Source organism: Fomitopsis serialis (assembly GCF_022376445.1).
Source record: "Fomitopsis serialis strain Sig1Antser10 chromosome Unknown B0H18scaffold_59, whole genome shotgun sequence".
NCBI lineage: Eukaryota > Fungi > Basidiomycota > Agaricomycetes > Polyporales > Fomitopsidaceae > Fomitopsis > Fomitopsis serialis.
This window is the reverse complement of record NW_025955019.1, coordinates 70034-84332: the sequence shown is the minus strand read 5'-3', so window position 1 is coordinate 84332 and position 14299 is coordinate 70034. Positions and strand designations below refer to the sequence as shown.

Sequence of the window (14299 nt, the reverse complement as noted above, 5' to 3'; positions counted from 1 at the left end):
CGACGGTGTGGTCGACGTGCGACACGACGAGCAGGGTGGGCGAAGGACCAGGCCAGAAGCGACGGGCGCCTAGGGGCGCGACTGCGGGTGTGCCTGGCAGCCACCGTGACTTCCCCGCAAAGACTCTCTGCTCTTCCACTGCTCTCCGTCGTCGTCGCTGCTCTCGTCGTCGTCGCTGTCCTCGCCGCCGTCGCCATCGCTGCCCCCTACGCCCGCCCCCGCAGCGCCCCCGCTCGTTCTGTATTTCTATCGCTCACTGGGCTTCCAGGATGCCCTTCCCATTGACCGTCTGCCAGCGGCACCCCCGCTACGCCGTCTTCTTGGTCGTCCTCCTCTTTGGCTCCTTCCTCCTCCTCTCACCAAGCGACACATTCTCGCCGAACCGCTACCGGTATGCGCGCACAGCTACGCTCGACCATACCCTACCCGCACGCATGGAACGCGCCGAGGAGATGTACGGACGCACCCTCGACCGTAGGCAGTCCATGATAAAGAAATTTGGCCCCAACCCGAGCCAGGTCGTCATGTACGTCGCGCGAACGCCTCTGTGTTCTGCCTATGCTTACTACGCACGACATGGGCAGGTTTCCGCCAGATAGATCGCCATGGCCAGCTTACACTGTCTGTGAGTACTGGTACCGCTCTCTTCTCGCGTTTCCGTCAGGAAGAATGTCTGCCCCTTCCCTTCCCTTTCGCCTTCGCGGCGCGTTGCACGCGCTGGCTGGCTTCGCTAGCATCTTCCACGGTACGCATGCAAGTCCCTGGCGCGATACCTTGGGCGGACGGCACTCCGGCCAGACAGCTCCAGCCTTTTCGTGCTTCGGCTGTCTCACGCGCTCGGTGCCGCCAAGCATGGCCTCCAGCATGACGATCGGGCTTTCGCTTAGAGCAGTCTGACAGTGAGCGGAGTGTATCTTGCTCTCTCTGGTTGCTCTGTGAATAGGGTCGTGCAGCGGCGCCCTTCAGAGAATCTGCGCCTTGAGGCTCTTCGCATGACATGGGTTCTGGATGCAGGACGCGTCTCGTAATTCTCTGTGCAACTTGTCGCACCCACCGTCCCAAACCCGTAGTGGCTCATCGACTTGTTGTGACGATCTCTGCGAGGTCGCGCCCTCGCTACGCTTTCCGCAGCGTCCTCTTTCCTCGCGTGAGAACGCAATCTTCCAGGTGGAGCGCGTCCTGTGTTGTTTCGGAACACTGTTTTACAAGCTTTTACCCGCGCTGACGCTGGACCCGCACACTCATGACCCTCCGACCTTCCCTCGGAGGAGCGTTGGAAACACACCCAGTCCAGGACGACGCCTACTGGTCTTATCTTCGAGGCGAGCCTCATAGGTCCAACCACATCAGAGCGGGTGCAATTACGACTGCCCCTGTGACCCCGCAACGGCCGTCGTATGTCCACACCATGTCCCTGCGGGCCAATTGCTGCGCATTTTGGGGCGTCGTTCTGCTAGGGCTAGACCAGAGACAGTACAGCGGTCTGCAGGCGAACTTTCGGTGTAGGCCCTGCCGGTGAAGCAGTCTGCGCGGACGGGGGTCCGACGAAGCCGGCTCGAACCTTACTTCCCTGCGTAGTCTCACGCTCTCGGGGCCGTCGAGCACCATACACTTCGCGAGATTTTCACGGAGTGGCGACTCTTCATACGCGCGATCAATGGCCCGAGGACTTTGCAGACTGCTATCTCAATCTACCTTTTCTCGCCGCGCTTCAGGAATGACATTGCGAACCACAACCCGTCATGAAAGGCCTTTGCTGATGCGTGCATCTCATAGGGGACTTTTTTCCGCCTGTCTTCAACTGCCCGCACGAGTCTGAGCGGATAGGCGCGCTTGGTGATGGAGGAAAGTGGGTATGTGGGCTCTCGCGCATCGCAGAGAAGCAAGACTGTGTAATCTATTCATTCGGTACGTGCTGACATCTACTCGTCCACCGGTAACGCTCATGTCCGTCCGCAGGCCTCGACTGGGACTCGACATTCGAAGGCGAGCTCCTGCAGCGGACGTCGCACTGCAAGGTGTACGGCTACGACTTCACAGCGCGGGGCTTCGGGCACGGCGTGCCGCGCGCGCTGAAGGGTCGGACGCACTTCGCGCGACTCGGGCTCGGCTCGGTGGACTCGCACGGGCCCGCGGACGAGCCGAAGATGTGGACGCTCCGGAGCCTCATGGCCGCGAACGGGCACGACCACATCGACGTGCTCCACATCGACATCGAGGGCTGGGAGTTCGAGGTCCTCCGCGCGATGGTCGTCGACTTCGCCGGCCTCGGGTCGGTCGTGCCCGGCGTGGGCGCCGCGGCGGGCGAGCCGGAGAGCGCACCGGAGCGGGGCGCGCTGCCGTTCGGGCAGCTGCTGATCGAGTTCCACGTGTGGCACCAAAAGTTCGAGGAGTTCCTGGCTTTCTGGGAGATGCTGGAGGGCGTCGGGCTCAGGCCGTTCATGTCGGAGGTGCGTCGCTTCGGAGCGTGCCTGCAGTGCTTATCGGCTGACCGCGGTTCCACGCACGTTCGTCAGGTGAACCTCGTCTATGCGAACTATAACCGCCAGAGCGGCGTCGAGCTCGCACAATACTCGTTCTTGAATATCCGCGGCGACAACGTCTTCATCTCAGACACGTCGTCCGCACCCGCCGCCGCAGCGGATCCCGCGCTCGACGCGGACCTCGAGCCTGGCGAGCCGGATGTGCGCACAATACGCCATGCGGCGGTCGCGGCGGGCGCGCTCGACGTGCGGAGACGGTGAGCGGACGGCCGTCCCCGCGCCGGTGGTGTCTCATGGACCGAGGCCCTACATCTTGTATAACCTGTATAACCTGAAAATCTGCATAGGCTGTGAGCGTGTCGGCGCCGAGAGTCGCGCTCGCCCCCTTGGTCACGCAATATACTCAACTAGCTTCCCGTGCATCTCGTCCACACACACACCCATCACTCTGCGTACGGATATGCGTTATGCGGAGATATTGCAGGTACTTCACCCCGATGTTGTTGTACGCGCGCGCCAAGTTGCCAGTGCTTGTAGGGTATGTAAATTATGAACCGAGCGCGGACTTCATTCTGCCAGTGTAGCGACGGGTCCATCTGCTTTTGCACTCTCGAACGGCAAGTCCGCGAGAGATGCCGTAAACGATTGGTAGTGATCATCTGAATTGAGACTGTTGGGATTATTCTGTGCGGGAAGAACACGTCCTACTAACGGTTCTTTTCCCAGGGAGCCCCGTACGGCACGAAGAACCTCGGAAGCCCGGCGTAGGTATCTGGTCGCCATATCAGGCGCGATCGTCCTGTGTACTACCTCCTCGATCGCTTTCGATCGCCCCGTTCAGTAGACCAGCGTCTGTTTAATCAACAAATTCGAGGTGAGTGCTATGCCACAGGCATGAGATTCTCTGTTCAGTGATCAAGTTGGTATGGCCAGATCCGCCATGATTCCGAGGCCCCACCCAATGCCGAGGACCATTTCCAAGGGGCTCGACTCGCTATGGGGGTCAATCAATATGACTATGAATGAGTATACAGTGTTCCGGGTAAGCACTGACTACCATCCGCACACCCCTCTGAACTTGTGTCTACATTTGCAGAACTTAGTTGAAGATGGCATTGATCGATACCTCGATCATCGTAGATACTACACGCAGCAGGACCAGGATAGAATGGAGGTGCATCTTGCAGAGGTAGTGCATAACATCCCCGGGCTTGATAGCGACGAGATTCTGACCTGGCTGAGCAGGCCGCGAGGCTGTGGGCACACAAGGACCAGTACGAGGACGACTGGCCGATCAGACAGTATACGTTCATGTGGCTGCACCAGCGGGCGTCCAAGGCCTCTCGGAGAAAGACCTCAAAGACTCTCTCCCGCCCGGCCCTAGCATCATCATCCCGAGGAAGGTCACCTCGCGTCCCGGGTACGTACCCATTCCAGCTCCCACGCAACGCCCGCTCAACTCTCCATGCCGAAGCCGCCAGGCCCACAGTGCGTGCCGCCAGGCCCACAGTGCGTGCCGCCAGGCCCACAGTGCGCGCCGCGAGCCCCGCGAGCATCCGGCCACGCGTACGGAGCTTCCTCCCAATCCCAGTAATATGCCCGGAGTTGATAAGATGGCCGGCATCCGCCGAGATAAGATGGCAGCCACCGAGATTCGCCCCGATTCGGAGGTAGCCAGTGGCGCTCACCGTCGCAGCCGCTGCGTTCCAGTGGCCGTTGCCAGGATCCGCTGGCATGCATCGTCCAGCGCCGTTCGCCAGCGGTGGTCGGCGTTCGACGCAGACGTACAGTGGATGCCAATACACCAGTCGCTGGATGCCGCCGGTTCCCGGTGCCTGCTACCAGTGGTTTGTGGTGCCTGCTGTTTGCCACTGGTATGAGCATATATATGTACAAACACGGCATGCGAAAATTTGCCTCCGTGTCGCACTGTCCCGCCCCCGACGGTTGACCCCAGCTCCCCACACGGAAGCAAATCGTCATGACGGCTCCGTGTGCAAAGTGTTGACGACAACAACTGCTGGATTAATCTACACGCATTCGGTCGTCTATGGCTGCCTCGTCTTGATCTACGCGCATTTGGTCGTCTATGGCCGCCTCGCCTTGCTCTGCCCTCGCATCCACCTCCTCCCAGAAACCGTCATCCAACGCGTCACCACTCGAGTCTATGCGTCTTTGGACACGCTCGGCATACAGCATGAAGAGTGTATGGACGAAGATATCGTAGTTGATGTTGGTCATATTGCGCAGTTGGGCCTCGAAACCATCCAGCCAGGAGTTCAATTGCTCCGCGGTCTCCGTGTTGAAGGCGCGTATTTGATGTCTTGCTCCATCCTCATCCTCCTGTATGAGAACGAGATCAGGCTGAGAGCCATCCTTCGGTGCAGGATTACACCACATCCGGCACAGCGCATCCGTCGCCTTGTGCCCAATATAATGCCAGGCATCTACGATGAACTTCGTAGTCGTAAGCCAGGAATCCCCGGGGTTCTGTGTGACGATGTGTCGGAGGAGATCACAGGCATCGTCATAGGCGATGAATCCGGGGCGGAGGTCACGGTGAGTTTGCCATACACGATCAATGAATGCGTAAACCTGGGGTTGACTCTCGGATTTGTAGCACTTCCCCCATGCGATTGGCATGCCGCAAGCCCACTGGAGTGTCTCCAGACAGTAGACAGAACGCGCGCGGAATGTATGGACGACGCGATCTCCGGGGATTTCATTCAGCGCTGGCAAGTTCACTCGTAGAGTGGGTCCTGCCCGGGGTGCGTGGCCTGCGTTTGGGTCCAACCGTTGCTGACGGATGACTCGCTGCACTCCAGGAAACGAAAGACGGCTGAAGCGATTCAGCCATTGTTGATGCCAGTTGCGATGGACGGGATCATCGCACGTCATGGCGCTATGATTACGGACAGGGCGCCCGCACGGTATGATGCCGCATATATCTTGCATAGGTGTGTGGTCCTGACAGAAGCGACCATCCCTGAAGTTAATCAGGGGTTTGCGACAGTCTTCAAGGGCACATATCTTCGGCGGGGAGTGTAAGTGATCGATAACTGATGTGCATCTACGAATACGCTTACACGATGTCCAACGTTCTTCCCGTCCATAACGGCCATTCGAACATATCCACGTGGCTCACCCGGAGCGGGTGCGTCTTGGGCGGGTGGACGAATGGGAATGCCTACGGGGATTGGCCTAATCTCGGCATTGGCATTGTCCACTGCGGCGAGTTCCAGATCTGCCTTGGTACACCATTGCAAGTAAGCCTCTTTTTAGGTTGATAATAGAGACCATTCGACGTACACGCTGAATGCCAGCAACAGCATCAATCTCGTGAAACATGGCACCCTCCTGCACAAGATCGGCACGGTAGCGTTTGCGGTGAGTACAGCCTGTGCAACCATGATGTAGTGCCTGGATGTTGACTCCTCCGTCTTCACCGATCTTCCGTCTGACATGCTCCGCAAACATCTGTGAACTCGGGTGCGCTGGGCATGTGAAGTCATGAGCCTTTTGATGTGCCACGAGTAACCGTCGTGAGAAGTGTTCGAGGAACAGACGGCGTGATTGTCGGTACGTGACCTGTAGAGTGCCTTGTGGTAGGAGATCGTTGATATAGTCTGCGACATTCGACCACCCTGCACGAAACCGTAACAGCATGTGTTCCTGCATGACCGCAACATCTCGCTCCGTCCAGATTCCGTGCTTCGAGATGCGAAGATACTTGGTGTCATACTCGAGACGCTCGATACGTTCCCCATGGCCGTTTGGGTAGGTGACTCTGTCGGGATAGTGGTCTGCCCTGCAGTTGATGCAGTGCCCTACGAACAGCTCAGCCTGAACCCATCGAAGACCTGCCGTCAAAACCTTGACTCTGCGCCCTTCTATGCGGCGCCGGAGTGAAGCTTCGTGACCTGTGATTGCACATACTGCGCAGCTCCGCCGTTCTGTGCACAACACCAGGTATGAGTTAGTATATAAACCAGCATTCATGGGATGTTCATCATCCCAGCCCATGAGCTCAAACAGGACTTCCAGATCGCCATGCATAGCCTCGGCATACTCCTCCACCTCGGCTTCCGCCTCCCGTCCACCATGGCCGATATGCACCTGAGGGCCTTGATATGCAGTTTTGATCGAGGCCAATATGCTTTTCAGCCATCCAGTAAGTCGTGGTTGCCGTCGATCCTGGCGCTGACGGCGGTGGAGTTGCAGGATGGGGAAGAGCAGCTGGACAGTATCAAGAACACATAGAGCCTGCCCCATGGCCATCCAGCGTGGAAAGAACATCTCAAGGACGAATATGAGGTCACGGACAGTTGGAGCCATGGCAGACGAGCCTTGTAAGCTGTCTGCACGTCGAGCTCTCAGTACGTTTTTCTGATCACGTGTCAGCCAGACCATTAACTTTATTTGGCAACATCGGGCGCAGACGTGCGTAGCAATGCAAGAGTATCTAAGCTACTAGACATCTAGGTCGCTGGAGTCCATCCCTATAGACTTTCTAGTGCGCTTTGGCTCGTGACGTAAGTATCCACTACTCTCTCCCTCCGAATCAGAGCGATCTGCTCGCTTCTTTCCCTTCTGGTCCTTTCGATACTCTTCCTTCTCGACCGACATCTTCTGGGTGAGTGCCTTCTCCTTATACCTCTTAAACTCGGCAACAGTCATGTCACTAAAGTCGTTGCTGTACTTTCCTTCAGGATCTGCCATCCATGCTCGGACACGAGACAACTTCTTCAAATCCTGGGCTGCGAAGAGCCGTGCGTCGTCGGAGGCGTTTGAATGCTTTATGTGCAATGCCTCGTACACTGTCTGTTTGGTGAACTTGCGCCCAGCAAAGGGAGTATCTTCGTCTACGATACTGTGAGTATTCTGATCATGAACTCGTAGATGCCTGATAGTACTTACCATCTGCAACTACATAGCCTCCTGTCGATTGCGACCATCCACGACTGTCCAGAGTTTCCATCGCATGAATCACAGCAAGCCGGCGCTTCAATATCACGCCAATCGAGTTTGCGCGAGGCCATGGCTTGGATGGAGCATCCAAAAGCTCACGAAGGTAGCCCAAGAAGTCCTTGTCTGTACCACTTGTGTTTTGTGTGCGGCTGACCATGTCTGGAGCAGGATGAGCATCCTTCTGTAGCGATGCCGGGATGTCAAGTGCAGCTATCTTGTCCGCTTGCATGGCGCTCGAAGCATGATCCTAGTAGATGCTGTGTCCAGTCGTGCAAATGGTTGGATGGCGGCGTGAGAATTCATACCTTGCTATCTTGCCCTACGACAGTAGTACCATCCAGGTATACATTGCAGAGGAGTGAGTCGCCGTCTGTGGTGCGTTGCAATTTGTATAGATCGACTCGGTTGTATTCGAACTGATGGCCGTTGCCCTCTACGACACTCTTGACAGATCCAAGCGAGACCTTGCTGCTCTCGGTGCTGAAACCTGCCCGATACAGGCGCCCACCAGCAGCTACGAGCTATCAGTAAGTTGCTGTCTTGACTGAGTAGATGGCTACTTACCTTTGACAGGACTCGCCTGATTGATAGCTGCGGGAAGGAGCTCCGATAATCGGGCAGTGTACAACGTCGTGCCGTCAGCGGCCTGTGATCGCACAAGTGATATTCCTCGGCCCTCTTTCACACACACTTCGAGAGTCGACTGTACAGCATCTCCAGAAGTCCGGTGAAATGCAACAACAACTGACACACATCAATCAGTGAATCAGAAATTGTAAGGATTCATTCACGCATTGGACCTGTACTCACTATCCTGTTTAGGACCTATATTGTCCACTGTCGACGGTAAGCCAACCGGCCACTTAGGAGGTGTATGCGGCAGGTCGGCGGGCTGTATGTCCGTGGGCGCGAGCTCTTCTACTTCAACAGCGCTGATGTCACCGCCCTCAGGCTCGCTCCCTATGTCTTGTGGCAGTACAGCAGGGCTTGACATGGGCGACAGGGACGAGTCGTCCCGCGTGGATATGGCGGCCTCGTTTGCTACTAGTAGTACATATGTGAGCACAACGACCTTGAGAAGTGAATGACACTCATACGCCGAATTACTGCAGGGCCGCCTCCCGAATTCCCTCCTATTTTAGATGTACCCGACTGGAGACGAGTGAACCGGGGCGGCGGATCTGTGGAGATCTGCAGGGATTGCAGGGTCTTCCCAGCCCTGACGAGACGGTGAGCAGACTCGTATGTGACGTATTTGTATGGCACTGACCCAGTGGCCGTTTTCTCCTGACTAGCTTGGGCTGCTGTATCATCTTCGTTGACCTTGTCGGCACTAGTCTTGCTTCCCTGCTTTGTTTGCGAACGACCGCCTGACGCGATCTTCGTGTCCGGCCTGTAGGCGAAGAGACCCTGAAATTTCGGGTCGAGACACAGGTCGTCGTGATTACCGAGATATTCTGTAATTTGCTGGATGAGAGTCTTTTTGTTGCCGACTGTGCTGAGTCCCAGTCCCGAAGCAATGTCCATGAGCTCGGCCTTTCGACGGCTCATGTCGACAGGCCCTTTGAGAGTAGTCATCGGAAATGGATGAGATGAGATCAAGAAATTCTCGTCTCTGACTCCCGGACCCTTGTGTCCGCCACCGGCATTGACCGGCCGGTATGCATAGCCACCATTGTCCGCCGTCTCCTGCCAGCGGACAGCATTTGCCACCGAAGTCCAGTCTCTTCCAGCAGAGAACACAATATAACATTGTGTTTCGGTAATGTACAGTGGGAACCAACGACGACCACATAAGACCACTGGCGACCTGTGGCATCCACCAGTTGTCCAGTCCATGCCACCGGCAGACGGTATCAGCCACCACACGCCAGCACGGTCAGTCATTAGCCACCGACAGCCACCGACAGCCACCGGCACCCGACGGACGGCGGCAACGACCGCCAGCCACTGCGGGAGGTGGCTGGCGGCCCTCACCGGACATCGGCAGCCATCGATCTTTCCATCGGAGGGCGTATAACTCCCCAATCCCGCAGCTCGGGCTCACCACCCGCGCGGCCTCGACGGCGGGCCCGGCCGCCGACGTCCGCGCGTACCTCCACGCGATCACGCCCCGCCTGCCCGAGGAGGTCATCGACCACCTCGTCGGCATGGGCATCACGAGCGTCGCGCGGCTGCGCTGCCTCGCGTGCCTCCCCGACCGCACGGCGTGGCTCCTGGACTACGTCGCCGCCGAGGTCGACGCGTTCGAGTACTGGATCTTGAGACGCGCGCTCGACAAGCTCGCGTCCGACGCTGTGGCGGAGTAATTTTCGTTTTCGCTGTGTCTCTCGTATGTGCGATATCTGAGGCGGTGCCTGCCCGGATGTAGGATAGAATGAAGTCGTCGTCGTTGTACGCTGTTTGCTCTCGTCCTCTTTTTGTCAAGCTCGTTCTCACTATGTCAATGCTATCTTGCTTTGCGCACGAATTCATCTCAGTCAAGACACATCAATTCAATTGCAGTACAACGATATAACACGACATAGGCACAAGGGATACAAATACTGCTACAGTCCTAGTCCAAGCCACACATTCAGCTCTCAGGGCATCATACCTCGCCCCCTTCAGCTTCTTCCCCTCCTGCACCTTCTCGACGCCCTTCTTCCCCTCCAGCTTCCCCATCACCACCTTGGCCTCGCCCTTCATCTTCTCCATGAAGGTCGCCTTCTTCGCCTTCTCGCCGCCCTCCGCCGGCGCGCCATCCTCCTCCTTCGTCGCGTTTCCCTCGTCGCGTCGCCGTCGTTCTGCGCCGACGACAAGTCCGCCGGCGGCGGGTGCAGCTCCGCGGGGTGGTAGGTCGTGTCGTAGCCATCACCCTGAAACAGACCGCGTCAGCATTCATGAATCCGCGGCGGTAAGAACAGAAAGAAACGTTTGACCGAACGTGGACGACGCCCACCTCGTCCGAAGGCGACTCGACCACACCAGGCCGCCGCCCGATGTCGACGCCCTCCCCATCCGCATAGCCCGAGTCAACACCGACGCCAACACCGCGCCACGCCGCGTCGGCCGTGCCCAGCGGGTGCGTGCGCGGCTGCAGGTTCACCGACAGCAGATTCATCTGCGTCTCCCTGCCCGACCGCGTATCCTCCTCCTGCGCGTCTCCATCCTTCGGGGCGTCGTCCACGTCCGGACCCACACACCCAGCAGGGACGCTCACCTTGTCCGCCGCCGCCGGCTTCTGCGCCGGCTTCTGCGTGCCCGCCGAGCGGTACCGCGCCTCGCGCTCCGCCTGGTCCATCTCCGCGAGCTTGTCGCCCTTCCCGCCCTCCGCGACAGTGGGCGTCATCGCGCCGCGCTCGTCCGGGAGCACCGCGACCCCTCCTCGCCCTTCCCGCCTACAAGCGAGCCCACGCCGCCCGCGACGTCCCTCCCCGCGCGGAGCCCTCGGCTCTCGTTGCCCGCCTCGTCGCCGGGACGAGCAAGCGCGGGGTTCGCACTCCAGTCGCGCGGCTGCGCGCCCGTCGCTGCCGACGTCGCCGCGGTTGCGCCCGCGGGCCCGCCGCTCTCGTCGGGGAGGACGGCGACGCCCTGCTCGCGCTTGCGCCCCGGCAGCGCGCCCGCGCCGTCTTGATGCGTGTATGGCGACTGCCCGGCCGCCTCCTGCGACGGGAGCGAGTCGCGCAGCGTCACGGACGTGGCTTGGGGGTGCGCGTGCGGCTCGCCGGAGGGCGCGAGCGCGGTGAAGGCGGCCGTGGCGGGAACAGCGCTGCCTGCGATGGGCGAGATGGCGCTGCTTGTTGAGAGGCGGGTGAGAGGACGTCTGGGGGTGCAGTCGATTGGTTCACGCTAGCCGGGTAGATCGCTACAGCGGCGAGTGTGAGTACCCGGTGATGCGCATGGGTGTACGATGTTCACGTACCAGGCTCGCCCTTCACGCTGCGCTCGTCGGGAGCTTCGTGACCGCCGCCTCCTGGACGCTGCCGGGAGTGCACCGGCGCCTCCGACGTGTTCCTGGGGAAGCCCACCCGTCGTCTCCGTGCTCGGCAGAGAAGTTTGGTGCGGGTCGTCTGCAGTAGATGCCCGTACAGTCGATCCATCGACGACAGACGTGTTAGCTGTACAGGTACCCATTAGACGGCATGCAGTGAGGAGCAATGGTGAGGCGCACAGAGATAGGATGAGGCGGTCTGCGTCGCCTGTGACGCAGCGGCAGCGGCACGCTGGGCCGCTTGGGCAGCGGTCTCCTGCGCTACAGGGAGGTATTGCTGCGCAGTGGTGGAGACGGTGTTCATGGCGTTCCTTGCGGCCTCAGTGAATGCCTGCGTGTTGAACGAGCCAGCTTCGCTGGGATAAGCCCCAGGAAATTCGTGTCCCGGGGTGGAGACGGTGCTAGTTGTCTTGAGCACGCCAGGCGGGGTGAATGAATCGGCGGCGGGCGCAGGGTCCTCGCGCGCGAAGGCGGCGGTCGTCGTGGACTGGGCCCACTCGTGTGCGGGGGTGCCAGTCTCTGCGTTGAGGGTCGGTGGAAGTCCAGACATGGTGGTGTTCGTGAGTCGTTAGAAGCGGTGTATGTGGTCGAAGTCGTGGTAGGTCGTGAAGCGGTGTGAAGGGGACGAGGCTGCAGGGGCGTATTTGAGGGCGAGCCATTGCGGGGCAGGAGAGGAGCGACTGACGCACTCACCGATGCGAGCTCCATGACGTGGGCGGCACTGGGCCGCCAGGCCGTCATCTTGCCTTTTCGAGAAAGCGCGCGGTGGCTCCTTCGTCGCGCCGTCCAATGCAATGCACGCTGACTCTACGCACAGCGCCTGGACACAGCAGACCGCTGCGACACGGTGAACGCATGACAAGTTGTCCACGCTATTATTGCTCGGTAAGGACTGGGGACGGCGGCGGGTGACGCGTACCACGTGACTTCTGTTCCAGCGCGCGCGATCGCGACGTGCGTCCGACTGCTGAGGCTCGCTCGCGAACATACCTTTGGACCCTTAGACACTTTCGCAAAGAGTCAAGACCATGTACTGACGGTCTACGTGGCACTGCCCACTCGCCGCGCTACAGATTGCATTCGATTCTCTGTCACCGTAGCAGTACAAGTGATCATGAAGCTCCGTCCCCATCGCTTGGCCGTCATCATCTCTCCCGAAGAAGATCGCGACTTGCAAATAGAGGGAATGCATGGAAGCCTGGAGGTGCGCACACTCGCTTTTGTGGCGCTGTATTCTTCTGATAAGTAGTCGTTCCTCGTCCTGAAACAAATACAGCATCCTCATACTAGTCGGGCGAAAGGCGCTTAGTTCCTATGTAGTCCCGAGTCACCTCGAAGAAGCGGCGAGCTAATGAGGGCACGCGCGTCCGCGTAGTAGCACCTCCCGGTCGGCCATGCTGTGCCGTCAGCTACTATGCGAAAGTATGTACAGCCGTATAGGCGTAGCCACTTGCCAGTATGTCGGTGCTCGAAGGTTGCGGTGTTTCCTGGCCCTCGCAGTTTTCGTTCCCCCAAGGCTCAGTCTGGGCTCAGTCATGAACGAATGGCGTTGCCTCGTGGTCGTGGATGTGCATCAAAGGTATAAGTCTTTCCATACCCGGCGCCCGCTGTGTCGACTCGCTGCATCACGATCATGACGCGTCTATGCGAATGCCGGCATATGTCACGAGGAGCATGCAAAGGTATGTCGACAGATTTTTTTCACGGCCCACTCTTATATCGACAGTATGCAGACGGGGATCTATTTCTTTTTCCCTCGTCCACTTCGGATTGACCACCGGGAGACCGCCCACCGGACGCGTTGACAACACCCGCCTCTTACTCCAAAGCATTCATGGCACCCGACAGTGAGGACCAACTCTTTTCTCCCTGGCGTGCGAGGCATTATTCAGTGATTGTCATCACCCACACCTACAGGACGCATCGCAAAGCCGCACAACGTGATTGAGAGGATCTACACAGGATCGCGTTGTTTTCTAGTCCAGATGCGCGTATCCCAGGCCGAACTCGCCAAGTTTCGGGTAAGACCCTCTCGGAGACGTACCGCATCGTTAGTTTCTCACCGCGTCTGCCAGACCATGATGCACCGATCCATCGACGCGCACCTCGATATATCCAAGACTTTCACCGCGCAGGATCCCAAGCGTCTAGAACGGCATTACGCGGAGGTGAGCGTGCCCACCGCCTGTGCTCTGCCCCGGCATCGCCGGTTTGCTGATGCGCCTGCGTGGACCAGGTCGCGAGGGTCTGGAAAGCGGCGGAAAAGTACGAGGATGCATGGCCCATCCGTGCATATACGTCGTTCTGGGTCAACGAACGTAGGAAGCAAAAGGGGAAAACAAGAGCCGGACAAGACGAGGGGCATCCCAGGGTACGTGGCGATATCGTCTACCGTCGGACGCTGTTGGTCCGGAAGCCTGTCTAAGCTGCGTGTCGTCCAGGCGGATGATACAGACGATAGCGACTACCGGCCGCCAAAAGCCGCGACAGTACGTGCCCGCAAGCCCCGGCAGTACGCAGCTCGGCGTCGCTCTACGTCTCCCGCCTCGAGCGATGACGAAGAGGAGAAGCGGCACTATCCCGTTGCGGTACGTTCCTCGCTCAAACATCGCCCCCATCGAAAGAATAGGACTCATCCGCCTCAGACTCAGCTTGGAAAACGGTCGCGATCAAATTCCGCCCGGCCTGCACACAAACCGCTGTTCCGGCTCGACCGACCTCCGACACCAGTGCTCGCACCGCGGAGGCCAGTGAGCGCGCCCCGCAAGCCCGTGCCCCCGCCGCACCACCCACCCGCACCCATTGCCAACTTGAAGCATGGCGACGGGTTCGCCGCCGTCCTCCGCTTCCTCCGCGCGCTGACGCCGTCCCTCGA

At 59.0% G+C, this 14299-nt stretch overlaps 6 protein-coding genes across 6 annotated transcripts; 3 read left to right on the top strand and 3 right to left on the bottom strand.

The window, feature by feature from the left end:
* The first annotated feature begins 47 nt into the window (after window positions 1–47).
* B0H18DRAFT_1020467 (methyltransferase domain-containing protein) lies at window positions 48–3161 on the top strand. Its single transcript, XM_048029484.1, has 5 exons — window positions 48–526; window positions 585–625; window positions 1777–1908; window positions 1960–2450; window positions 2517–3161. The coding sequence occupies exons 1-5, from the start codon at window positions 270–272 to the stop codon at window positions 2742–2744; spliced, it is 1149 nt and encodes a 382-aa protein (XP_047890879.1). The 5' UTR covers window positions 48–269; the 3' UTR covers window positions 2745–3161.
* Window positions 3162–3178: 17 nt separating this feature from the next.
* Window positions 3179–4387, top strand: B0H18DRAFT_1020465 (uncharacterized protein). Its single transcript, XM_048029483.1, has 5 exons — window positions 3179–3357; window positions 3417–3525; window positions 3580–3672; window positions 3729–3903; window positions 3979–4387. Exons 2-5 carry the CDS (start codon window positions 3424–3426, stop codon window positions 4155–4157), a joined length of 549 nt encoding a protein of 182 aa, XP_047890878.1. The 5' UTR covers window positions 3179–3357; window positions 3417–3423; the 3' UTR covers window positions 4158–4387.
* A 121-nt stretch (window positions 4388–4508) lies between these two features.
* B0H18DRAFT_880051 (uncharacterized protein) lies at window positions 4509–6818 on the bottom strand (the record flags this gene model as incomplete). The annotated part of the gene is made up of 3 exons (XM_048040734.1): window positions 4509–5513; window positions 5570–5731; window positions 5793–6818. The coding sequence occupies 3 exons, from the start codon at window positions 6816–6818 to the stop codon at window positions 4509–4511; spliced, it is 2193 nt and encodes a 730-aa protein (XP_047890877.1).
* Window positions 6819–6821: 3 nt separating this feature from the next.
* B0H18DRAFT_541674 (uncharacterized protein) lies at window positions 6822–9189 on the bottom strand. The gene is made up of 7 exons (XM_048038533.1): window positions 8549–9189; window positions 8262–8495; window positions 8016–8195; window positions 7757–7965; window positions 7401–7698; window positions 6913–7345; window positions 6822–6859 (listed from the first exon to the last, which is right to left on the bottom strand). The coding sequence occupies exons 1-6, from the start codon at window positions 9027–9029 to the stop codon at window positions 6954–6956; spliced, it is 1794 nt and encodes a 597-aa protein (XP_047890876.1). The 5' UTR covers window positions 9030–9189; the 3' UTR covers window positions 6822–6859; window positions 6913–6953.
* A 752-nt stretch (window positions 9190–9941) lies between these two features.
* On the bottom strand, window positions 9942–11974 carry B0H18DRAFT_1121304 (uncharacterized protein; the record flags this gene model as incomplete). The annotated part of the gene is made up of 6 exons (XM_048034313.1): window positions 9942–10008; window positions 10048–10217; window positions 10393–10761; window positions 10836–11226; window positions 11356–11551; window positions 11605–11974. The coding sequence occupies 6 exons, from the start codon at window positions 11972–11974 to the stop codon at window positions 9942–9944; spliced, it is 1563 nt and encodes a 520-aa protein (XP_047890875.1).
* Window positions 11975–13224: 1250 nt separating this feature from the next.
* B0H18DRAFT_541101 (uncharacterized protein) lies at window positions 13225–13953 on the top strand. The gene is made up of 4 exons (XM_048038531.1): window positions 13225–13271; window positions 13342–13445; window positions 13500–13592; window positions 13661–13953. Exons 1-4 carry the CDS (start codon window positions 13259–13261, stop codon window positions 13847–13849), a joined length of 399 nt encoding a protein of 132 aa, XP_047890874.1. The 5' UTR covers window positions 13225–13258; the 3' UTR covers window positions 13850–13953.
* The last annotated feature ends 346 nt before the right edge of the window (window positions 13954–14299 follow it).